Source organism: Gobius niger (assembly GCF_951799975.1).
Source record: "Gobius niger genome assembly, chromosome: 10".
NCBI classification, from domain to species: domain Eukaryota; kingdom Metazoa; phylum Chordata; class Actinopteri; order Gobiiformes; family Gobiidae; genus Gobius; species Gobius niger.
In genome coordinates, this window is record NC_136861.1 from 22,226,948 (window position 1) to 22,252,626 (window position 25,679).

Here is a 25,679-nt window from a genome sequence, read left to right on the forward strand (position 1 = left end):
GACAAGCAAATTCTGGATATCAATTCAGATCCTGCCAAAGTGCGACTGCTTTTGGGAGAAATTCAGATTTCTGTAGATGAGCTTCGTGCACAAGCTGCCACGTATATGTCCTACCAGAAGAGATTTAAGGTAAAACCATTTCATTTATACAGCTTTTACGTGAATCAAGCCAGTTGACCTGTTTTATTTGTTTGTTGGGAAAAGGTGGAGGTGAAATTTGACTTATTGGAAATGTTGACAACTGAGGTTCGACTGAAGCAGCTGCTATGGGACTCTTTGGAGGAATGGGACACTTTACAAGATAAATGGCGGCAGGTATGAAGCACATAGGTGTTACTTCTTTGTCAATGTTGACAGAAAACAGAAAGAAAAGTTCTGTATTTACTACAATTTCCAGTGTCCCAAAGTTCTTTGAGTGTGTGACTGTTAGTTCATCAGTTCAAGGTCAGATCAACGTTTAAAGCATAAAGACATTTATGTTTAATTCCCAGAGCGTACTCTGGGAGCTGGATCTTGATCAGTTTGCTGCACAGGTCACCAAATACACCAAATATGCAAACCAACTTGAAAAAGGGTTGCCACGGAACAACTTGGTCCCGAGTTTTAAGGAGAAAGTGGAAATTTTAAAGTCATGGGTAAGCAGAAAATGTAACTATTAACATGTTAGTGACACTTAACTATGTTTTCTATATTTTATCTCTGTTTTCAACATTTTAGCTTCCAGTGATAACAGACCTCCGCAATCCATGTATGAAACCTGATCATTGGAAAACCATTGAGTATATTGTGGAGAAACCTCTAGATGTGGAGAAGCTGACTGTTGCCGACTTGGAGGATCTTGATCTGTTCAGCTATGGCCCTGAGATACAGGAAGTAATAACAACACTGTTTGAGATTATTGGGACATGGCGAGGTTCCATTTATTTAACAAGTTATATTTGCACAATTTAATAACAGCAATTCATAGTTCAGTTATATTTCTGTTGTCCCAGTTAGCAGTTAGAATACTCAGTTAAAAAACATTATTTGTGCATCTTAGTTGAAACACAGTGCACAGTTTAGTTGCGAACAAGCATTGAGGTGTTTGATGTCATCTTCCTAAAAAAAAAATGTACTTTTTCAGATTTCAGGACAAGCTTCAGGAGAGGCCTCCGTGGAGGTCTTTATTAAAAAGGTATGGGTGTAAAGTAGCAATTTAACATTTACACAGTCAGATCACAAATCAGTTTGTGGGCACATTTCTATAATATTTTATGTAATTGCAGGTGGAGGATATTTGGAAAAATACAGAATTTACTGTTCTGACTCATGGTGACTCCAAAGATGTTTTCATCCTGGGCGGGACTGATGAAATACAGGTGCATATTGTTATTATTCACTGTCAAATGCATGCTATCCATACAGACTATGCCTTTGCTAAGCCCGATCCTGTCAGATCTCGGGAGCTAAGCAATGTTAGGCCTGTTAGTACCTGGATAGAACGCTGGCTGAATGTAGGCGTGTGCGTGAGTGGTGGTGGTCTAAAGGGCTGATGGGGCAGATTGGCTGACCACTACTACCGAGTAAAGCAAGTTTGAGTGGCTAGCACTTTATAAGATGCAGTATTATTGAGGCATTGATTACAGTATATGTTGATCATGTGGAAATTGTACATGTTATTTGTATTGTTGTTCAAAGGTGCTCTTAGATGACAGCATTATCAATGTTGGCACGGCTGCAGCATCTCGCTATGTGACCCGCATCAAGTCCAGAGTGGATGAATTGTTGAGGCAGTTGAATCTCTTTAATCAAACACTGGTAAATTCATCAAGGTCAAGTTTATATGTGTCTTCCCAAAAGGTCTATGGTATTGTCTTTCAAAAATGTATAAAATGACAATCCGTTCTTCCTCCTCCCTTTCTTTCCTCTCAGGATGAATGGCTCACATGCCAAAGAAATTGGCTTTATCTGGAAAGTATATTTTTGGATCCAGGTATAAAGAGGCAGCTTCCCTCTGAATCAGAGATGTTTCTCATAGTAGACAAGTCCTGGAAGAAGATAATGTCCAGGGTCAAAACGATGCCAAATGCCCTGAGAGCAGCTACCCAGCCTGGTAAGTAGGAGTAAATTAAGAGGAGTAATTCTGTGAAAAGGTTCAATAAACGTTAAGACTTTTCTTATTTTCTCAGACGATCTGTTGGAGACTTTTAGAAAAAACAATGCCTCTTTGGATGAGATACACAAATGTCTTGAGGCTTATCTTGAGTCTAAAAGAGTCATTTTCCCAAGGTACATTCATTAGTAAATTATTCCCTGTTATATTTTTTCTTACTGTAATTTCAATTTCATTGCAGATTTTATTTCTTATCTAATGATGAGCTGCTTAAGATCTTGGCACAGACCAGAAATCCTCAGGCAGTGCAGCCCCATCTTAGGAAGTGTTTTGATTCCATTATATCCTTAGAGTTTGCTTTGTTGCCAGAAAAACCTGGAGATGCCCATGGAAATGACTTTGACTCTGAACAGGACACAATCTATAGCAAAGATATCTTAAAAATGATCTCTCCAGAAGGTGAAAAGGTCAGTCACTGCAAAAGAACTACTGACTTTACTTAATTGTTATTTTTAAATTCTTGTTGTTTAACGTGTGTTTTCTCCAGGTCTCTCTGACCAAAGGTCTACAAGCAAAAGGGAATGTGGAAGATTGGCTTTGCAAGGTGGAGGACGCCATGTTTGCTTCATTACGACGTCTCAGTAAAGAAGCCATAGCAGACTACCAGCTGATGTCCAGGGAGGAATGGGTTGTGTCTGGATATCCATCCCAGGTAAAGAAACAAATAACATTCCCAGAGTGACCACTTTGGCCTGGATGAGGAGTGACAATGTTTGAAACATATAAAAGTCAATTAAAGAAATCTGATAACTCAGATTACCCTTACTGGTAATACTGTCAAATATGAACATGAACTTTAATATGAAAAATGTATCATAACATAAGAAAAATTTGAAACATTTTGTGATTGTTTTTAAGGGATTGAATCTTACTTTGTTTGTCCAAAAGGTGGTGCTTACTATCTCCCAGATGATGTGGTGCAGAGAGATGGAGGCCTGCCTTGAGGGGGATCATGATCATTTTGCTGCGTTACAGCAGTTTGAACAAGCCAACATTTATGTATGCTTTCTTTGTTTGCATTTTGCATTATTTAATATCAAATGTACATTAATTATCCAAACTTCTAATTCTAGAGGTTGAATGCTTTGGCAGCTTTAGTTAGAGGACAGCTCCCTTCTTTACATCGCAACATTATCACTGCTCTCATCACCATTGATGTACACGCTAGAGACATAGTCTCAGATCTTGTCCAACAGAAGGTAATTTTTGTTCATTTGTTTAAGATTGTTGCATATTACGTATCTGAGTTCATGCTGAAAAAAAATAGTGTTATTGACTAAAACTATTTGCTTGTTTTTCTTTTTAAATCACAGGTTGAGACCAGGTCAAACTTTGAGTGGCAGAGACAGTTACGGTACTACTGGGACATGGAACTGGACAACTGTATTGCCACTATGGCTTTGTCCACTTACAATTATGGCTATGAATACCTGGGAGCCTGCCCAAGGCTGGTCATTACACCTCTCACGGTATAATTGAATTAATCATTTGAACAAGGTTTCATCCATCTTACATTTTAATTTAATTGTTCTTGTATGTGTATTTTGTCTGGTTTGTAGGATCGTTGCTATTTATGTCTTATGGGGGCTCTGCAATTAGACCTCGGAGGCGCTCCAGCCGGGCCAGCTGGGACAGGAAAAACCGAAACAACTAAAGACCTGGCCAAGGCTTTAGCCATACAGTGTGTGGTGTTCAATTGTTCAGATGGCTTGGACTACAAGGTTAGACAGGACCTGTATGCTCCCACATATTTCACACATGTCACACAAGTAATATTGTCACTTGGTGGCACATTACACAAGTAAAGAAAGCACAAATACTGTAGACTTAAACAAGATAACAAGAATATTGTACAAGTGATGCGGAACCTAAACTTTTTTTTTTTTTTTTTTTTTACTAAATTCCAATTTACAAAGAGTAAATACTCCTCCATCATATCCAGCTTCATAAATTAATATTAGTGACATGCAAATCAATATCAAAGTATCATTACTTATAATACCCGTGACTACTTTCGGAATTGATGCCAACTGAAAGAATTGATAAAAGCTGTTCACTAATGAAACAATCATTTGTAGCATCTACTTATATGGCTTTTAAAATTTACTATAAATAAATGAACGCAGAGAAGAAAAAAAACAATAATATGTGTGTATGGTAAAGGCTTGTATTGTATAAATATGGTATTGAACATCAACAAAAAAATATCGCTTGTGTCTTTCAGATGATGGGCCGCTTCTTTAGTGGCCTTGCTCAGTCCGGAGCTTGGTGTTGCTTTGATGAGTTTAATCGAATTGACATTGAAGTGCTGTCTGTGATTGCTCAACAACTCATCACCATTCGAAATGCGAAAGCTGCAAAGGTATGCTCTTGTACACTCTGACGTTTCAACTTCCTGAATTTTGGAAAGGTTCAGACAGGGGCGACAGTGGCACAGATGGAAGAGCGGCTCTGGCGGGTGCAGACTGTTGTTTGTCTCTGGGTCAGCGTGGCCAATGGTGCAGATTGACCGAAGCATATTATTGTTATTCTGTTATATTTCATTTTTATTATTCAAGTTGTAATGTCTGTTTCTTTTTTTCTTTTTTTGCAGCTATCAAGGTTTCGATTTGAGGGCAGGGAGATCCGACTCGTGTCAACCTGTGCTGCATTCATCACTATGAATCCAGGCTATGCTGGAAGAACTGAGCTGCCTGACAATTTGAAGGCTCTGTTCAGACCCATAGCCATGATGGTTCCCAACTATGCTCTTATCGCCGAGGTGATCCTTGTAGCTTCACCTCATGAGTTCACATTCAATGGTGTACAACTAAACACAGGAACTTTGTTATGTCTGTGTTTACTTTTTTTTTTCTTCATTTCTCCCTTCAGGTAAGTTTGTACTCGGAAGGTTTTGAATCAAGCAAGACATTGGCAAGGAAGATGACCCAGATGTACAAACTATGCTCAGAGCAGCTTTCACAGCAAGACCATTACGACTTTGGCATGAGAGCGGTCAAGTCCGTGCTGGTGATGGCCGGGTCAGAGAAACTTACACACAAACACTTTATAGAGGTTTATTTAACCAATATTATCCCAGGACGACATATCGGCATATCATATCTCATAGAAAACAAATACTGTATATACAGTATTATTCAGTAAGCCAGTTTACTTCACTTGCAATATTCTGATCTGTTTTCAAAGATGGTAAAGAAATAGGTTGACAGATATAATACTAGTGATTTGTTCAAATGATAGTTAATAGCCGAAGTTCTGGCTTCTGTAATAGATTTGTATTCATCCTAAAATTACCACAATCCTTATTGTGCTGTTTAAATAATGATACAATTTCACCTCAATTGCATTTTATCAAGAATTTAATTTGTAATAGCATTTCCCTCTGCAAATGTTTTACTAAGATTTATCTGAAACGTTTGTTGAACTGTTACAGGCAGCGACTTGCCATAGATTAAACACTCACACTGTCTTATAAATATATTTGACTATACTTAGATCCCTGAAGAGGAGTAACCCCCACCTGAGTGAAGACGTAGTGCTTATCCGAGCTTTGCGTGACTCCAACCTGCCCAAGTTCCTGACGGATGATGCTGTCTTGTTTGGGTAAGGATTTGGAACACACCCATTTTTTTTAGCTTATTACTGTATATTCAATATGAAATCCTTGTGTATCCTTGTGTAGAGGGATCCTATCAGACTTGTTTCCAGGAGTGACAATCCCTGAGCATGACTATGGTGTCTTGCATTCCACTGTACAAGAGTCTCTAGTAAAACGCAACTTACAGCCTCTGCCTTCCATGACCAAGAAGGTAAAATTCATCAATAGTTTGTTGCACTTTTGCTTTTGATAACCTGTGGTCAATGACTCTTTTTCCCCAGGTAATTGAGTTGTATGAGACCATGGTAGTGCGTCATGGTGTGATGTTGGTTGGACCGACAGGAGGAGGAAAAACCACAGTCTATACTATCCTAGCAGAGACACTGGATACCTTGTATAACTCGAAGCATAAAGACAGCAATTCCTTCTACCAGCCAGTCAGGAAATATGTTCTCAACCCCAAATCTGTTACAATGGGAGAACTGTATGGCGAGGTATTCCTGACGGTCAAAGATCTTTCAAGGTAACATCAGATTATCAACAGATATATTTCTTTCCTATAGGTCAACAGTTTGACTCTTGAATGGATTGATGGACTGATGGCGTTGAGTGTGCGAGATGCTGTTAGCGACACCACTGACGATCATAAATGGGTTATATGCGATGGGCCAGTCGACGCACTGTGGATCGAGAACATGAACACTGTGCTTGACGACAACAAGATGCTCTGTCTTGCTAACAGTGAACGTATCAAGCTTACCGAATCAATTCACATGTTGTTTGAGGTTAGCATTGACACAGTTTTCACCTTTTCACTTGCCACACCTGTCATCTTGATGCAACTGTAACTGGGTTTGCAGGTTCAAGACTTGGCTGTGGCATCTCCTGCAACAGTCAGCCGGTGTGGAATGGTATATATTGATCCAGATGAGCTGAAATGGATGCCTTACGTCCAGACGTGGATCAGTGGTCTTGGCGACAAGGTTACAATCACCATCTTTTGCCATATGAGTGAGGGAGAAAACATTCTTCATTTTTGTACATATTCTTTTCAGTTTCCAGAAGCAGTGAGAAAATATCTCCTGGAATTATTTGAAAACTACGTGGAAAAGGGTCTTCAGTTTGTCTCAAAGAATTGTATTCAGGCTATTCGCCAAGTGGACATCAGTAAAGTCACCACTCTCTGTTCATTACTTGAAGTATTGCTGCTTGGCCCGGAAGGTCCTGGATTTACTATGGTATACAAACAGTAGATTATTATTTTTTATCACTTTGTGTCATAATTTCTTTATCTACAGAAGCAGACTGTGTTAATTACAACACAATGGAAGAATTTATTTTGTGCATTTATCTCATTTTCAGGATTCACGTGACCTCAACAGGGTTATTTGCCAGACTTTTGTCTTCTGCTATGTTTGGTCTGTTGGGGGCAATCTGACCAGCACTTACTGGGATTCTTTTGAGGCCTTTGTAAAAGAACAGTTTTCTGGCCATAAAGATGCAGAGGTACACACATCATACATTTACACAGTACTCTAATGAGCTTAACATGAAAATGTAATGAATTAACTCATTTTTATATATATTTTTATGTCACATTTTTATTTTGTTCCAAGCATATTTTTTATGACTTGATTATATGTTGTTTGTATTGAAACAGATTCCAGGGCACATGGTCCTATGGAATGTGTACATGAACTTTAAGACCATTCGACTGGAACCATGGGACAAGATTATTCCGGCTTTCAAATACGATATTGAGCAGCCATTTTTCGAGATGCTGGTCCCAACCACTGACACCGTTCGATATGGCTATTTGATGGAGAAGCTACTGTCTGTGCAAAACTCTGTGCTATTCACTGGTGACACTGGAGTGGGCAAGGTCTGTGCAGTTGGTTGTCTTGGAATATGAAAAAGTGTTGCACAACTGTAAGGTTTCATATGTTTTCTATGTTTCTATAGTCAGTTGTTGCCCGAGATCTACTAAATAGGGTGCAAGAAAAACAGGGATATCTTCCCATCTTCATCAATTTCTCTGCTCAGACTTCCTCTGCACGCACCCAAGAAATCATTGAGTCTAAACTGGAAAAAAAGAGAAAGAATATCCTTGGTAAATGAGAAACATCATGCGTTTTTCGAATATATACTTTACTCTAAGTGTTACATTTCATCTGTCTAAACTTTGCACCAATTTGCTTTCTTGTTTTTAATAGGTGCTCCAGGTAACAAGAAATTAGTGGTCTTTGTGGATGACCTGAACATGCCTAAGCTGGACAGCTATGGCTCTCAGCCCCCCATCGAACTCCTCCGTCAGTTTCAAGATTTCTCCGGATTCTACGACAGAGGAAAGTTCTTCTGGAAGGAAATACAGGTATGGTGTGGTTTATTCAGGAAATTGTCAAACCTATCTTTTCTTTGCTGCTTACACACAGTACAATATCTGGCCTTTGAAAAGTGATATTGGCAAACATACTAGTATGTGTTCTCCGTTCTTGATCCGTGTTTTGTATTTGCTGTGCCAGGACATGACAATTGCAGCAGCATGTGCACCCCCGGGAGGTGGCCGCAATCCAATAACTCCTCGATTCATCCGCCACTTCAGTATGCTATGTTTGCCTACACCTTCAGAGCTGTGCCTTAAACAGATCTTCAAGGTCAGACTAAAATGCCCCCTTTTTGTTCACAATTGTTGATCGTTGATTGAGCTGCCACACCTTTTACGCCTATAATTATTTTTTGTGAGGCTATCCTAACCCATACTAGCTTTCCTGTCTCGTATTCTTCTTATACATCTGAACTTTGCTTCAGGCGATCCTGAATGGATTCCTTACTCAGTTTGCCGAGGAAGTAAAGGCCTGTTCCTCTCACATCGTGGATGCAGCTGTGGAGATTTACAATCGTTTGAGTGTGGATTTGCTCCCCACTCCAGCAAAGTCTCACTATGTTTTCAACCTCAGGGACCTCTCCAAGTGTGTTCAAGGTGCGATGCAGTGAAGGTCTATTATTTAGGAACGACAGTGCACAAATTAAAGTATGGAGAAGAGAAAAAAAAATTTTTATAACAATGGTAGATTTATATATGGTCTATCTAAATACTTTTCAAGTTCATACATTGGAACATTGGAAAAAAAATCATAATCAGTTGTTTTATTGCAGTTATTATATCATTGACCTTTTATTGTAAACAGGTTTACTACAGTGTGATTCTGGTTACGTGACGACAAAGAACCAGATCTTTCGCCTTTTCTGTCATGAATGTCAGCGAGTGTTTCATGACCGCCTTATCAACAATGAGGATAAGACTTACTTCAATACTATTATCTGTGATATGGCAAGTAAGTAAAGCGATGACACACATTAGGTCAACACATTTTGCAAGCCACAAAGATGATGATCCTACATTTTTCCCCCTTCGACTAGGCAGATATTTTGACATTAATATGGAACCTGAAAACTTTGTGACACATCCAATTATTTTCGGAGACTTCATGAAAGTAAGAAAGCAGACTTTTTAAGCATTTGCACACAACTCATTGATCTGCATTATTGTGTGAATGAATGATACTAGGTAGATGCAGAGAAAGAGGACCGCGTGTATGAGGATCTTACAGACATGGAGAAGATCCAGTCTGTCCTGCAGGACTACATTGATGATTACAACCTAACCTTCTCCAAGGAGACCAAGTTGGTTTTCTTCCAGGATGCTGTTGAGCATGTTTCTAGGTATGTCTGGCATATTTCAATAAGTTTGAATAACTTTTTATAAAACTGTGTTTGTTGTTGAGTAAACAAATCAACAAAATATTTCTGTTTTGTGTTAAATCTAGAATTGCACGTGTCATTCGTCAAGAGAGAGGAAATTCCCTGCTTGTGGGAGTGGGTGGCACAGGAAAGCAGTCTCTGACCCGACTTGCAGCTCACATGTGTGGCTATCGATGCTTTGAGATTGAACTTACCCGAGGATACAACTATGAGAGCTTTCATGAAGACCTGAGAAGGCTCTATAAAATGGCCGGTGTGGAAGGGAAAGATATGGTGTTCCTCTTTACTGATACCCAGGTACAAAGAATATGTTTGCTTTTGAAAGAGGTTTTGTGTACACTGTCTCACTAACACCTCATAACGATGTCAGATTGTGGTAGAAGAGTTTTTGGAAGACATCAACAATATGCTGAATTCTGGTGAAGTGCCAAATCTTTTTGAAAAGGATGAGTTGGAGCAAGTCTTGTCAGCTACTCGTCCAAAAGCGAAAAAGGCTGGAATAAGTGAAGAAAACCGAGATGAGGTATAAGCAAATTGTCACATGACATGAACACACACACCGTTTTAAAGGTTTTTACTGCAGTGTAAATTCGTCAATGACTCTAATCTTAATACAGGGAAATTGGCAGATACCATTTTTATTTTCATATTTGTTGGTGATCTAGGTCTTCCAATACTTTATTTCTCGTGTCCGGGAGAAGCTGCACATTGTGTTGTGCATGAGCCCAGTCGGGGATTCCTTCAGGTCTCGATGCCGAATGTTTCCTTCACTTGTCAACTGTTGTACTATTGACTGGTTTGTCCAGGTTGGTGTAAATTATTTAACTCTGATTTATAAAACTGACAGCATATCCAATACTGCATACATTATTACTGCACTTTTTACATTGTTCCTCCACAGTGGCCACGGGAAGCTCTGCTCACTGTCTCACAGGCCTTTTTCCAGAACATAGACTTTGGCAGTAATCGTCTAAAACAGAGCTTTTCTACTATGTGTGTGGAGATACACGTCAGTGTAACCGACATGGCTGAGCGCTACTATTCTGAGCTTAGGCGTAGGTATTATACCACACCTACTTCTTACCTGGAGTTGATCAACCTCTACTTGTCCATGCTGGATGCTAAGAAGCAACAATTAGTCTTTGTAAGTTAATGCAGTATCTTATGTGAAATGTTAATAGATGCATACTTTGAGTGTTCATGTTTATTTAAAGGCAAGGGATCGTGTGAAGAATGGGCTCACTAAGCTGCTTGAGACCAATGTACTGGTGGACAAAATGAAAGTGGATTTGTCTGCTCTGGAGCCGGTTCTTCAACAAAAGTCCATTGATGTTGAAGCTTTGATGAAGAAACTGTTTGTTGATCAAGAGAAAGCTGATGAGGTAAGGATGAAGAGTTAACATATTGTATACTAACCTCCAAATTCTATTGATAAATTAAACGTTTTTGTATGTCTGTACATTAGTGTTCACTGTGATTGATATTCATAGGTGCGTAGAGTTGTGCAGGAAGATGAGGCTCTTGCTAAATCCCAGGCCGAGGAGACCCAGGCTATTGCTGCAGATGCACAAAGGGACTTGGATGAGGCTCTTCCTGCCCTGGAAGGAGCCAATCAGGCCCTGAGCTCCCTGGACAAGGCTGATATCTCTGAGATAAAGGTGTTCACGAAGCCCCCAGATATGGTCATGACCGTCATGGAGGCTATCTGCATCCTGCTCAACTGCAAGTGAGTGAGGGTCTCCGGGATTTCAGCGTAGTGTAGTTCTATTTCTATGTAAGCAAATTTAAATTTTCCTAGTGAAGTGTAGTAGATTCATTCAGTCAGATAATACATTTCATCATGTTTATATAAGTATGTTAATAAAAGCATTATATTGAATTAGAACTACAGGGTTCCTGTTTTGTACTCATAATCTTAAATGAACTTGAATGGCCACTCAATTTATTCCATATGTTTTTCTTTCCACAAATATTTCTTTCCCCTTTGCAGACCTGATTGGCCCAGCGCTAAACAATTACTGGGAGATTCAAATTTCCTCAGGCGTTTGACTGACTATGACAAAGACAATATCAAGCCACAGATCCTACAAAAACTACAGAAATACGTAAACAATCAAGATTTCATTCCTGAAAAGGTTTGTTTGACAGTGATGAAAAATAATAATTACAGAGGACATTGCCTTTGTATAATGTATTTGTTTTGCTTGAAGGTAGAAAAAGTTTCCAAAGCCTGCAAGTCAATGTGCATGTGGGTCAGAGCAATGGATCTTTACAGCAAAGTCCTCAAAGAAGTCGGCCCTAAAAGAGAAAAACTGGCCAAAGCACAAGTAAATCTTTCCATGCAACTTTTAAACAACTTTTCTTGTACTATGTAAATGAAATGCATTGTACTTATATATAGATCAGTGTAATGATCAAATAATTTCTTATTGTATCATAACATTGGTGCTTTGAAATGTATTTAATATAGGAAGAGCTGGATGTGACCATGGTAACCCTGAGGGAGAAGCAGCAAAAACTAATGGAAGTTGAGAACAAGATCCGACTCCTACAAGAGCAGTTTGTGAGCAGTGAGAAAGAGAAGGAAGATCTGTGTAAGTGCTTTTTTGTGCTTAAAATATTAGGGCTGGGCCAATTTGCTTTAGTTGTGATACAATACATGTCAAAAATACTTACGATACGGTATGTAATGTGATCAGAGGTGTGTAGAGTAGCCAAAATATTTACACAAGTAAGAGTGACGTTACTTTAAAATAATTTGACACAAGTGGAAGTAAAAAGTAGTGATCCAAACAATTACTCAAGTAAAGGTAAAAAAATAAATGGAGATAACGTACAGATTACCTGTTTCAGTGAAAAAGTCTTGTGATTCATTTTGACGCCATAAATTGTGTAACACAAAACATAATATAATGTGGACATTGTAATTTTTTAGAAGCAAATGGCATAAAATAGAGAAAAACAAAATAAGAAATAAGAACAAGGTCTATTTTATCTATTGATCTATTTTATAGATCAAAATGATGCATTTCCACTTATTGCCAAATATTTACCCACAGTGGAAAAAGTAAATATTTGTATTGAAGCGTACAGATACTTCAATATAATTTTACTGAAGTAGAAGTACAAAGTATTACTCTAAGAAGTACAGTTTCTTCAAAAAGTTATGTACTTGAGAAGATTACATTTAAAATTACCTATAGAGATATTACATTTAAAAAGTAGTGAAAAGTATTGATACTTGGTATTGTGACAAAAGCATATTGCGATATTTAGCATTGTCTCAACTGTATTAAACGGTGGCTTCTGGACATAATGGGAAAGGTTAATGTGTTATTGAATTATTGATATTTGTTCAATGTCTTGTACACAGCAAACACCATGGCTCTGACACAGGCTCGGTTGACCAGAGCAGGGAAACTGACGTCTGCTCTTGGAGACGAGCAGGTTCGCTGGGACGAGAGTGTTGCCCAGTTTGAACAGGAGATCATCAATATTGTTGGCAATGTATTTATTGCAGCTGCCTGTGTGGCTTACTATGGAGCATTTACTTCCCACTATAGACAGCTGGTTAGTCAAACTTCATGTTAAAACTGAATTAGGTGCATTATTTTAATAGATACAGTCATATAATAACTAATTCATATCTACATGTTTTTTACCTTCCAGCTCATTGAACAGTGGATAAAACAGTGTCAAGAACTGAACATTCCCATCAGCTCCAGCTTCAGCCTAATTAATATACTGGGTGACGCATATGTGATTCGTCAGTGGAACTCAGAGGGTCTGCCTCGAGACACTGTCTCCACAGAAAATGCAATCCTGGTGACACAGGGCCGCCGCTGGCCCCTGATGATAGACCCACAGGACCAGGTAAAGTATGACTCACTTACTACACAAATATACTACCTTAATTGTTCCATCATATACAAAATGCACTATGTGAGGATTCAGCCTATGGTTTATTTTCATCTATTCAGTCATTCATTCATTCATTCATTCTTTCATTCATTCATTCATTCACTCATTCATTCACTCATTCATTCACACATTCATTTATCTCCATCCGTTTGACCACCAGGCAGTGTAACCATCTGATCTACTCTTAGTTTGACCTTGTTTGCTATGGGAGACCCTACTAGGAGCATGAAAGCCCCAACAACAAAGCCCCTAGAATTCTTCGGGTGCTCAACCCCCTCCACCATGTTATGGTGGCAGTTCATGATGGAGAGGTGCACATTTTATATTTTGAAACCAAACATTCCTTTTTTTCCAACAGGCCAACAGATGGATTCGCTCCAAAGAAGGCAAGAATGGTCTAAAAGTTATCAAATTAACAGACCCAGACTTCCTTCGTACCCTTGAAAATGCAATCCGTCTTGGCTTACCAGTTCTGCTTGAGGAGGTAGGCTTTATCAATTATATTAATATAGCATCACTGAACCAACTATGCTGATCACTCACATTTGATTATTTCTAACAATGTGAAAGTTAAAAGAAAGTCTGGACCCAGCTCTGGAGCCTGTCCTGCTAAAACAGACGTTTGTAGCCGGCGGGCGAACACTGATCCGACTTGGGGACTCAGATATCGACTATGACAAAAACTTCAGGTTTTACATGACAACAAAAATGGCCAACCCACATTATCTCCCCGAGGTAAGAAAGAAATGTATAAATGGAAGGTACCTAAAATGTGTTCATTGTTTTTGTTGTTGTTTCTAATTATTATTACTCTTTATTGTTTAGGTGTGCATAAAAGTAACCATTATCAACTTCACTGTGACAAAGTCTGGTTTAGAAGATCAGCTGCTAAGGTGTGTAAAAATGCCCTCTCCATGCACCACCAAATCACTTTCTAAGCCTTGTATGCTTTTTTCCAGTGATGTCGTGCGCCTGGAGAGTCCCCATCTGGAAGAGCAAAGGAATGAGTTAATTGTTTCCATCAACAAAGACCGTAATCAGCTAAAGGACATTGAGGATCGTATACTGAAGCTTCTCTTTACGTCGGAAGGAAATATACTTGATAATGAGGAGCTTGTACAGACACTGCAGGAGTCGAAGGTAAGCGGTTTTAATTTTTGTGTTGTGTGTATGTTATTGCCTGCTCGTGAACAGGTGTTTCTGTACTTGTCAGGTGACGTCTGAGGCCATTAAACAGCGCCTGGAGAAAGCAGAGGCCACGGAAATCATGATCAATGCTGCAAGGGAGCGATACCGACCTGTGGCGACCCGTGGGTCTGTTTTATATTTTGTCATCGCCAGTCTCTCAGAAATCGATCCAATGTACCAGTTCTCACTCAAGTACTTCAAACAGGTAGGAACAAAACAGACTATTTCAACCCCGGCTATTCAAACTCGGTTATGACTGAATAATGATAATAATGATGACTTGCACTTGTATTGTGCTTTTACAAGCCTGCATTACCAAGTTTCTCAAAGCGCTACACCATAGTCATTATTTATTCAGGCCATACTCGGTTGTGGTAAGCTACTGTTGTAGCCACTGCTGCCCTGGGGTAGACTGACGGCAACGAGGCAACCAGTCTGTGCCGGCTCCGACTCACTCACTGGTGTTCCCAAAGGTCTCCGCTCCAACTATCGACTAGGCCCTTCCCTGCTAAGCTTCCGAGATCTGACAGGATCGGGCAGAGCAAAGGCGGTGTGGCTTGCAAATCTCGTAACAATATACAGATGTTGGAGTATTTCCAGCGAATAATGTATTTCTAACTTAGCATCTTTTTTAACTTTTTTAACAACTCTTTTAACTTATTCATAATAACACACCTGCAAGATTTGTTTGAGGTGGAAGCAGATTCATTTTATCTTTAGTCCCTCAAGTGACATTTTCTATTTAAAAAAATCTTTTAGAATTGTATGTATGTAATTTAGGAGCATTTCTGTAATTTTCTTGTAAATTTGATAGAATATTTCTAATAAAACCTTTTCATCTTTTTTTTGCAGTCTCATCCTGCCAAACATTGTTGCTGGATCATTGTAATATTTTTTAGTTGATTGGCATCCTTACATTGTAATTTTTATTTTCCTGTCGCAATCCACAGCTGTTTGTCACCACAATCGAGACCTCAGAGGAGAGCAGCGTGTTGGAGGAGCGCCTTCAGATCCTGCTGGATCAGATTCTACTTAATTCCTATATCAATGTGTCCCGCGGCCTGTTCGAGCAGCACAAACTCATCTACAGCTTCATGTTGTGCGTGGACATTATGAGGCAGAGAGCAGAGATCTCTGAGCCAGAGTGGCAGTTTTTTCTCAGAGGAGCGGCTTCACTGGAAAAGGTGAGCTTCTGTTTTTTTCCTCATTACTCTGTGGCTATATTTTGTCATAACACCAAAGTATGTAATAATAGTTTATTACCGGTATGTGTTTTTTTTCTTTTTACCATACCGTATGCATTATTCATCCAACTGCTGGTAGCAGATGTTTGAATGTGTCTTGTTGTGTCTACACTTCTATCTCCTTTTTTACCTGAGCAAAACCTACATGAGCTGTTTTGAATCATCCGCTGTCCACGGCATGTTTTCTATCTTTTCTTTTTTTTTTTTTAGGAAACTCCAGCACATCCTGACGTGCCATGGCTTAGTGATTTTTACTGGCAGACCTGTTTTTATCTTGAAAACAACCTGCTCTGTTTCAAGGGCATATCCAACGAAATCCTCAAGACATATATTAGTATCAAACTAGGTAACGTTTCCACCATTGGTTGTAAAGGATGAGTACATTATGTGTTAGCTGTAGTTTAATGCATGAGCTCGATGTAAGTGTTTCTAAAGGCGGTTTGCAAATGTGCTAAGTCCAAATTATGGCTACGACTTTAGTTTCAATTAATAATTGTTTCACTTCTTCCCTCTTTAGGACGTTTTCAGGCATCACTTAACCCAGAGACGTGGGTGGGGTATTTGTCCGATTTGCCTCCTCTTGAGGAGTCCAGAAACATCGAGGAAGGTGGAGTCAGAGGTTACTGGAATGAGAGACTTGGGTCCTTCCAGAAGTTAATCATTATCAAATGCTTCATTGAGGAGAAGGTAAAAAAAAAATCACACATGAAATATGCTTTATTTAAGTTTTTTTTTTTTAAAGATGGTCCATCATTGACCAAGGTGCCATCTTATTTAGGATGGCACCTTGGTCAACCTTCAAACAGACCGTGGTCAACAATCATCTGTATCCAAATAGACTTCTCTGAATGAGCTCTTCCCTCTCCTTGCCAGTTTGTATTTGCTGCCACTGAGTTCGTCATTGTCAATCTCGGGAAGCAGTTTGTGGAGAACCCCCCAGTCGACCTGGCCAACCTTTACAACGACATGTCTCCTAGCACGCCACTCGTGTTCATCCTCAGCACAGGCTCCGATCCCATGGGTGCCTTCCAGCGCTTTGCCAAAGAAAGGGACTATCTTGACAGGTAAAGCAATGCTGTTGTGTAGATCTCTTGGGAAAGATAGTTGCAGATTATAAGAAGCCTACTAACTTTCTATGTGCAGGGTTGAGTCTATTTCGTTGGGCCAAGGACAAGGGCCTATAGCCGAGAAGATGATCTATGGAGCGATGGAAAGTGGGAATTGGGTCTTCCTTCAGAACTGCCACTTAGCCGTGTCCTGGATGTTGGCCATGGAGGAGCTCATAAAAACTTTCTCAGAACCTGGTACACAATATAACTGAGCTAAAAGTGGATTCATGTTGATTTAATATTTAGCTTCCTCTCTCTTTAAATATTTCTTTCTTTGTCCATGTAGATACACAGATCCACGAAAACTTCCGCTTGTTCCTGAGCTCTATGCCCACAAAAGTATTCCCTGTCACTGTGCTGCAGAATTCAGTGAAGGTTTGTTTCATGGCATACACAGAGCATACATTAAAATGAAAAGGTTACTGTTTTTGATTGATTCATCTAGATAGCCGTAATCTATCAATTTCTAGGTGACGAATGAGCCTCCCAAAGGACTGCGAGCAAATATACAAAGAGCATTCACAGAAATCACCCCCAGTTTCTTTGAAGACCACATGCTTGGAAACCACTGGAGGAAAATTGTCTTTGGAATGTGCTTTTTCCATGCAATAATCCAGGTGACGGAATTTATTTCAAAATGTGCAAGCATCGGTTTGTGCCCTACAAACACATGCAATTCATGATACACACTTGTGTTGTTTCTCGTGACCAGGAGCGGAAGAAGTTCGGTCCTCTCGGCTGGAATATTCCATATGAGTTTAATGACAGTGACAGGGAGTGTTCGCTTCTTAACCTCAACCTGTACTGCAAAGACGGCTCCATCCCGTGGGACGCCCTTACTTACATTTCTGGTGAGAGCTAGAGCTGTAGGACTTTTTTGTACGCAGTTACATACAGCACACACTGAGGCATAGCACTGACAATTTGACCCCCAGATTACAATAAATAGTAATCTGATAAATAAACATGTCCTAGGAAAAGGCTGCTTCACACTTCACAATACTCAATACAATACTTAATAGGTTTCAAATGTATTGCAAAGTGAAAATGTTGATGTGTTTCTAGGTGAGATCACCTATGGAGGTAGAGTAACGGACGCCTGGGACCAGCGATGCCTAAGAACGATTCTTAAAAGCTTCTTCGCTCCTTCAACTCTCAGTCCTGGCTACACTTACTCCCACTCTGGTAAAACCTACAACAATACATACTGACTGAAAATTAAGCGTTTATAATCCATCCTAACATATATATTTTTTTTACCCCTTTTTGTCCTTTTTTTTGTAATGCACAAGGAATCTACTACTCCCCAGAGTCTCTTCATCTCTCTGACTTCAGGGAGTACATCGAGAGTCTACCCATTATTGATGATCCAGAGGTGTTTGGCATGCACGAAAACGCCAACTTGGCTTTTCAGGTATTGAATCAACTGTTCACATTGATCATGCCCTAACAATAAAAGTCCCAAGTCCCCAAGGTCCCAGGTTCAATTCCTTGACTGAAAGTTTGTGTTTCTGTGTGGAATTTGCATGTTCCTCCCCATGTCTTCTGTGTCTTCTTGTCTTACTCCGGTTACACCTACCAATAAGGACATGTACAATAGGGTCATCTCTTGAGCCCGCACGACCTGTAAAAGAGATTCTGAATCTCAGTGGAACTTTCGTGGGTCAAAAAAAGGGGGCCAAAAACAGTCTGTATTACACAACTATCAATGTTTTCTTTTCCAGAGACAAGAAACAATGACTCTAATCAGAACCATACTGAGTGTTAACCCTCGGTCTTCAGCCAGTGGTGGGGCTAAAAGTAATGATGAAATAATCTGTGAGTTGGCTGAGTCCATCTTGGCTAAACTGCCTGGTCAGTATCACCACACTCACATAAAAAGGTTCCTGTCAAATGAATGTTGAATTTTCCATGAACATCTTCCCTCTTTATTGTGTTCTCTCTGTCCATTTGCAGAGTGCCTGGACATGAGTGAAGCCTTAGAGTCCCTGTTTGTCCGAGATGACCGTGGCCGGCTGAACTCGCTCACGACTGTGCTGGGGCAGGAGGCAGATCGTTTCAACAATTTACTGAAAGTGCTCAGGGTGATACATTTATGCTTTATGTTCATCTTCATGTATTAGAAGAAAATCCATGCATTTGGGTGTAGCCCATGAAAAAGAGAAGTAAACATTCCTTAGTTTTACATTTTCGATGATGTATTGGTGCCAGAGGAGGGCAATCATACATTACAATTGCACTTTTGTAGTTTGAAAAGTTATATAAAGTTTTGAACATTAATATACCCAGAAAATGACGAGATGCTGTATAGAGGATATGCACATTGTATTCCTATTTAAGTATTGATAGAAATGGATCCTCCTACAAATCAAAGAATAACATTGTGGACATATCCACACGCATAACCTCAATAAATTCAATATCTCACACTCCTACTTGATGTTCAATTTTATGCCTGTTCAAAAATGCCAATATTGAAGACTCCAGTTGCTTTACATCTTTGGTTCTACTAAACATGAAATGACACCACACCAAACTTGCCTTGCTTTCATAAACAATATGTTCTTTTGTACTATTGTTGTGATATCCACTTTTATTGTAATGATTTCGGGGTGGGCGTTTATAAGCTTTTGCTTCGGCCCACTCCTTTTGAGCAGAATTTTAACTGCTCAAATGAACAAATAAATTAAATAAACTAAACATGTGCTATATCCCATTTTTGTGAGTTAATGAGTGACCATTGTTTTTTTGTTTTTGTTTTGTTGCCCAGATTTCTCTTGTAACTCTTCAGAAGGCCATTGCCGGTCTCGTGGTGATGTCTGAAGAGATGGACCGTATCTACACAAGCTTCCTCAACAATCAGGTCCCAAGTCACTGGGCCAACTCCGCATACCCCTCTCTGAAAACTCTCGCCTCATGGGTCAAAGATCTGGAGTTCAGGACATTCTTTATTCAGGTGATCAAAGAAGGAATGTTGCTATTTTTGTCTTAGCGATGGTCAGTGTCGGTTGCATTGTTATTGAGGGTTTTCTCTTGCCCCCCTCCGAACTCCCAAAGACATATATCTGGTCAATGAATTACTAAATGCCTGTTCATATATGATTTTGTGTTACTACAGTATATTGGCAATGCTTTCTAAGATATACCCCAGGCAAATGTACGCTGTAATACAAAGAAACATAATAACTACACTGAATTTTATTTTTTAATGGGCATATGGTTGAAAGTCTGCCATCTCTTCCCTTATCAAATCACATAGTGAACATTGAGTAGTGATTTGGTCCATCTCTCCACACACAGTCATATCACACCTCCGTTTATGTCCCAAATGACGAACCACCATGGTTGGTTATTACACAACAATCAAAAAGTTATTCTCAGATTTCGAGGTAATCGTTCGTCTTCTCCTGTGCCCTCCTTTGCCAGACTTGGGTCACACGTGGACCACCCAAGTCCTTCTGGATCTCAGGGTTCTTTTTCCCTCAAGGCTTTCTCACTGGTAAGACACCATCCATCTTTTTTTACTAGACCATTGCATAGAACTGCAACATAAGGCGGTACTGCATAAAAACAAGTCACTTTTTTAATCTCTTTTTTCTCAATTTGGCATGTGTGTTTGGTGTTTGTAGGAGTGCTACAGAACCATGCGAGGCGCTACAATTTGCCCATCGATGAGTTGAACTTTCGCTTCAACATTGTGCCAACATACAGGGACCAGGCAGTTGTGAGCGAAGTGCTACACGGGCTACCAGAAAATGCTAAACTGGACATGGATGAGGAGGTAGTGTAGGCCATGCATTTAGGTGCCGGACTTAGATTTGGGCTGTTTGTAAAATCGTTAAACTCTGCATATGCTTCAGCTGCCTGACCCAGAGGACGGCGTGCTGGTCCATGGTATGTTTATGGACGCGAGCCGCTGGGACGATAAGAACATGGTGATCGAGGATGCTTTACCTCGAGTGATGAACTCCATGTTACCGGTGGTGCACTTTGAGCCTCAACAGAACTACGCCCCTGACCCCGAACTGTACCAGGCTCCTCTTTACAAGACCTCTGCTCGAGCCGGGACCCTCTCCACGACTGGTGTGTGCTGCCATAAAAGCTACTATCATTGTTAGCATTTACATTTGAATATATGTCTAATCAATTTTGTCTCAATCCAGGTCACTCCACAAACTTTGTAGTGACGGTCATGCTTCCGTCCAACCGACCAAGTGATTATTGGATCTCTAAAGCTGCTGCTCTGCTGTGCCAGTTGAATGACTAGGTTCTGCATGTGTAAATAAACAGATTTATCACTTAACTATTACAGATTGAATATATTATAATGTGTAATATATATACATGTATGTGTGTTTTTGATTGGGGCAACTGTGCATGCACCACACAGTCTCTGCATAAGTTGACCGTTAGTTAGTCCACGGTAAATCTTGTTCCATCTATTCTTTTGAAGTGTTTCCTTTATTTCTGTGAATTATCAAAGCAGACAAAGGGAATAGTTGTGTAAAATGAGTTGAGAACAAAACCAGGAAAGGTGCCTTTTCAGATTCACTGGATACCAATTTGTGACACATGATGCAGTCTGTGCATATCACCAGTACTATGCATAATCACACATTAAAGCTGGAGTACCTGATTTTTTTGGTGTTGTAGAATACATTTATTTTTGCCAGCTCAGAGTATGATGTAAACACAGCAAAACACAGACCTTGTTGTATTGTCTTCACCCAAACTTTTGATGATAGAAGTCTAATCTAAATTAGTGGAATTCATCTTGGGGGTGGCCGCTCCTGCTTCACTTTCACCACTCAACGCTGTATATGGTTGTGAAATGTGCATGTAATTACATTATTTGAACTATTTCAATACACAGGAGGGACTGTGAGAGCTAGAAACAAGTTTGGGTCAAAACAAAAAATGTCACTGTTTGAACAGGAGAAGTCAGGTACCCAGCTAACCTGGCTAACGCCATGCTGCTGTGTGCGCTCGAATTATTTCGAACTGCACAACAGCCTGGGGACCATGGCCCAAATTTTCCGGTGGATTTGGGAACCAATCACAGAGCGAGGAGGGACGGCAAGACGATGACGCACGGAAGCTTGTAGTTTAATTACGGATAAAAAAAAAAAAAAGTTTATTTACGGATCCAACATGACAGCAGCAGACACGATGGTATTTTTCGATCAAGCTTTAGACCGTGTTCTAAATAGTTTATCTCAAAAGTTTACAGCGGGTGCGTCATACGTCATCTCATGCGATGATACGATTGGCCATGGCTACGTGCAGACGCAAGATAGACTTTTTTTTTTTTCGTATCGCCCAATAAACGAGTATGGACGATCGTAAACCACACCTCTCCTACGAGAAAATGAATTGGTGGTCCCCAGACTAAATATCACTTGTGATTTTAGTCTGGTGTTAGCCAGGCTAGTACCCAGCTTTAATATATTGCAAATATTGATGACATTATAGCTATTGCACAAGTATTGATAATAGTGCAGGTTTTCGAATGTTTTATTGTAGGTTTTTCGTTATTAACTCAAACTAAAACTAAACAGTGTGGGCGTTTATAACATTAACTACTGAGACTTATATTAATTCATTTTAAAGTTAAACGGTCTTTCGTGTAAACACTTATTAATGGTCCTCAAGAGCATTTGTAGCTCATTTTGATACACACATAAAATTGAATACGACTAAAGAAAACACATAATCAGCAATAAAAATGTATGGCCATAACATCCAATCAGAGGCGCGCTCATCCACGCGCTCGGGTCACGTGGCACCGGTAGGAGGCGGGGCTGTTGCGTAGTTGACTTTAACAAGTTCAGACCTCTGTTTATGCAACTGTCCCGTCCAGCACGGTATGTTCTCATTCACAATATTGTTTCAACAATCTAAAGATCTATCGTGATTCTAGCTGTGGCATCGCGCTATTTAGTTTCCTTTATAATGAGCATCACGTTGTTTTAAATGGCTGCTACTGCTAATAGCATCTGAGCTAACGCATTCATGATCGGATAAGGACTAAACTGATTTAACAAAGGTGCCCTCAATTCAGATGGGACTTTTGTTGTTTACTTATTCATTTGTTATTTTGTAAACAGTGTGGTTTCCAAATGCCTGCTTTGTTCTTTTTCTGGTGAAAGTCAGAAGCCAGGCCCTTGTATTGTTATTGTTCTGTTATTGTGCTGGTCAGCACCACTGGTCAGCGGTCATCCTGCCTAAAAAAAACATGGATGTCCGCAATCTATGTTTAAAGTTGATTTGTTTACGTTATTGATGCTAATATCAAATGTTAACCAACCGCACAGCTTGCATAACAGTATGTTTTGTTTATTTGTTGTCCACAGAGAAAATGGAGACAGGTGCAGGTATGCCCAGTGGACATGAAGTTAAGGATGACAGCCTCAGGTAAAACCGTTTTAAAACGCCTGTCTTGACTGTAATACTGTCTGGCTTTGAATTGAATGTTTTTTCCTCCTCTATAGCCCTGAAGATCTGTCTGAGGTGCTGGCAGCAGGGACCCGTGAAATTCACGAAAAGGCTGAGAATACTCAGTTTGTAAAGGATTTTCTCAGGGGAAACATTAACAAAGATATTTTTAAGGTCAGCCCAATGACTGACTGGACACACATCTTATGTATCTTTTTGTGAAATCAACAAAATACATTGAATGTGTTTCTATGTTTTCTGTCTCATCCTAGCTTGGTGTAGTGGCACTTTACTACACGTACTCTGCATTGGAAGAGGAAATAGAAAGAAACAAGGATCACCCCAAATTTGCCCCTTTATATTTTCCTGCTGAGCTGCATCGTCAGGACGCCTTAGCTCGTGACCTTGAGTACTTTTATGGTTCTGAATGGCAAAGTCAGATCAGCTGCTCCAAAGCCACAAAGCATTACGTAGAGCGTATTCATCATGTGGGGCAGGAAGACCCAGTGCTGCTGGTGGCTCACGCCTACACTCGCTACATGGGAGACCTGTCCGGTGGTCAAATTTTAAGGAAGGTGGCACAGAGGGCTCTGAAGCTCCCTCCCACAGGAGAAGGCCTGGAGTTCTATCACTTTGAAGGAATTCATAGTGCCAAATCTTTCAAACAGCTTTACCGCAGCCGGATGAATGAGCTGGAGTTGGACATGGAAAATAAGAAAAGTCTTGTAGCTGAGGCTGTTAAAGCCTTCCACCATAACATAGAGGTAAATTACACGCATGGACATAAAGTACAAAAAATGTTTATTCAATTAACTCATTCGTCAGAAAGTATTACTTTTTAAATGGCAGTTTTCAAAGCAGAAAGTTTCCTACTTACTGTTGATACAGTTAACATTAACAATGATTTTACCGTCAGGTATTTGAAGAAATAGAGGAGGTGGGAAAAGCTTTTCCAAGAGAGGTCTCAGATTCCGGCATGTCTCACCATGCGGCCATGGGAGGAGACATCAGTAAATGTCCTTATTATGCTGCTAAGACGGGTAAGTCAATGTCATTTTAAAGTTTTATTATTTTTTGCTCCTAATTGCTATAACCTGAATTGGCTCCTTGATTTTTACAGCAGCTTCAGGTGGAACAGCGTATGTCGGCCAACTTGCTATGGCTGTTCTTCGACACCCGACTGGACAGGTTCTGTTCGCAACTTGGTTTGCGGCTTTGGCTGGATTTGCTGCATGGTATTTAATGTGATCCCCTGTCAGCGTGTCCACCATGCAGAGAAAGGATTTTAGCAAAGGACATGAAAAGACTGAAAAAATCCTTTTAGGCCCTATAATACTTGTAACTTTCCTATCTAGGATTACCTGGACCTTAAGCAAAATTGTTGGTCTCATTTAACACCTTTTTGTCTAACAGATTTTAAACATTAAATGCTACATTTTGATCACGCTGTGTGCTATGAAGTAAGGTCAGTCTGAAGTATAGTATATGCATACAAGAAACTTCGGTTTAATTTTGGCAATAAGGGTGGCATGCCATTGACCAAAAAAAACCTGTACTGTAACTTAAATTTAATGCAGGGATGGCTTTTAGCCTTTTATGCAAAATTTGGAAAAGTTTTTCTTGACAATATACTACTGAAGTATACACTAAATAACTTAGTGACTGCCAAAATTCTAGCATGGGGTGCATTTTGCACGGGGCAAACGGTTTTTGACATAGGACAAAGTATTACATTTTCAGCTGTCGTTCATGCTGTATATTTTGCATTCTCAAGTACATACCTTTCTGTGCAGTGTATGCATTGTTGGCTACCCAAGCTTTATATATTGTCCTTTGCTGCAAAATATTGTTATATACAGATTGTGTTCTGCATCAAGAAATACATTTTACTTGACCGTCCTTGTAAAAACTTGTTCTGAATTAAACTGGTATTGAAAGAGGATGTTGCTGTTTCTCCATTTGTAGGGTGTCAAGTTCATTAACTTGTTCGAAAAAAAGTCCTAAATGATGCCCTGCACGTCCAAAAGAAGAGCCAGTTTGTGGAAACCATTATTTTATTTTATTTTATAGATGTACAGTATATCATCTGCAAATTGACGGTTCACAATATTTACACTGAGGAGAGTCTACGTCAAATTCTTGCTACGCACGTATTTCTAGAGGCCCATGACAAATCCAGTAACCACAAACAAAAAGGAAAAACAAAGATATATTAAAATGTTATGTGGCTTAAACGGACACATCACATTGAAATCTTTCATATTCATTTA

The 25,679-nt window shown here is 39.7% G+C and overlaps 2 protein-coding genes across 2 annotated transcripts; both read left to right on the top strand.

Annotated features, from left to right (window-relative positions):
- The first annotated feature begins 27 nt into the window (after positions 1–27).
- Positions 28–21,285, top strand: dnah6 (dynein, axonemal, heavy chain 6). The gene is made up of 66 exons (XM_079564195.1): positions 28–129; positions 205–315; positions 492–635; positions 718–873; positions 1,124–1,174; positions 1,266–1,358; positions 1,678–1,797; positions 1,912–2,092; positions 2,169–2,268; positions 2,334–2,559; positions 2,640–2,804; positions 3,041–3,151; positions 3,226–3,351; positions 3,466–3,621; positions 3,712–3,873; positions 4,377–4,514; positions 4,746–4,913; positions 5,024–5,172; positions 5,648–5,755; positions 5,835–5,961; positions 6,032–6,244; positions 6,314–6,535; positions 6,611–6,733; positions 6,806–6,988; positions 7,113–7,256; positions 7,411–7,632; positions 7,713–7,860; positions 7,964–8,121; positions 8,273–8,404; positions 8,559–8,730; positions 8,939–9,085; positions 9,171–9,244; positions 9,319–9,473; positions 9,578–9,809; positions 9,883–10,035; positions 10,178–10,318; positions 10,414–10,656; positions 10,727–10,894; positions 11,003–11,238; positions 11,503–11,647; positions 11,723–11,839; positions 11,983–12,106; positions 12,886–13,082; positions 13,182–13,385; positions 13,792–13,917; positions 14,004–14,168; positions 14,259–14,326; positions 14,393–14,573; positions 14,647–14,826; positions 15,572–15,805; positions 16,076–16,211; positions 16,383–16,552; positions 16,739–16,929; positions 17,009–17,169; positions 17,261–17,349; positions 17,445–17,591; positions 17,687–17,825; positions 18,040–18,159; positions 18,267–18,388; positions 18,699–18,828; positions 18,931–19,058; positions 19,745–19,930; positions 20,401–20,473; positions 20,604–20,755; positions 20,835–21,057; positions 21,138–21,285. The coding sequence occupies exons 1-66, from the start codon at positions 106–108 to the stop codon at positions 21,239–21,241; spliced, it is 9,894 nt and encodes a 3,297-aa protein (XP_079420321.1). The 5' UTR covers positions 28–105; the 3' UTR covers positions 21,242–21,285.
- Positions 21,286–22,745: 1,460 nt separating this feature from the next.
- Positions 22,746–25,344, top strand: hmox2b (heme oxygenase 2b). Its single transcript, XM_079564254.1, has 6 exons — positions 22,746–22,838; positions 23,328–23,388; positions 23,466–23,583; positions 23,682–24,173; positions 24,326–24,449; positions 24,530–25,344. The coding sequence occupies exons 2-6, from the start codon at positions 23,333–23,335 to the stop codon at positions 24,655–24,657; spliced, it is 918 nt and encodes a 305-aa protein (XP_079420380.1). The 5' UTR covers positions 22,746–22,838; positions 23,328–23,332; the 3' UTR covers positions 24,658–25,344.
- The last annotated feature ends 335 nt before the right edge of the window (positions 25,345–25,679 follow it).

What these genes read in the sequence shown, in the direction of transcription:
- dnah6 (XM_079564195.1), top strand. Translation starts at nt 106, where the DNA reads ATGTCCTACCAGAAGAGATTTAAG. An exon ending in AAGGTCCTGGATTTACTATG is followed by an intron (nt 6,989 to 7,112) that starts GTATACAAACAG and finishes TCTCATTTTCAG; the next exon opens with GATTCACGTGACCTCAACAG. An exon ending in AAAGAGAAAGAATATCCTTG is followed by an intron (nt 7,861 to 7,963) that starts GTAAATGAGAAA and finishes TGTTTTTAATAG; the next exon opens with GTGCTCCAGGTAACAAGAAA.
- hmox2b (XM_079564254.1), top strand. Translation starts at nt 23,333, where the DNA reads ATGGAGACAGGTGCAGGTATGCCCAGTGGACATGAAGTTAAGGATGAC. An exon ending in GTTAAGGATGACAGCCTCAG is followed by an intron (nt 23,389 to 23,465) that starts GTAAAACCGTTT and finishes CCTCCTCTATAG; the next exon opens with CCCTGAAGATCTGTCTGAGG. An exon ending in TTATTATGCTGCTAAGACGG is followed by an intron (nt 24,450 to 24,529) that starts GTAAGTCAATGT and finishes TGATTTTTACAG; the next exon opens with CAGCTTCAGGTGGAACAGCG.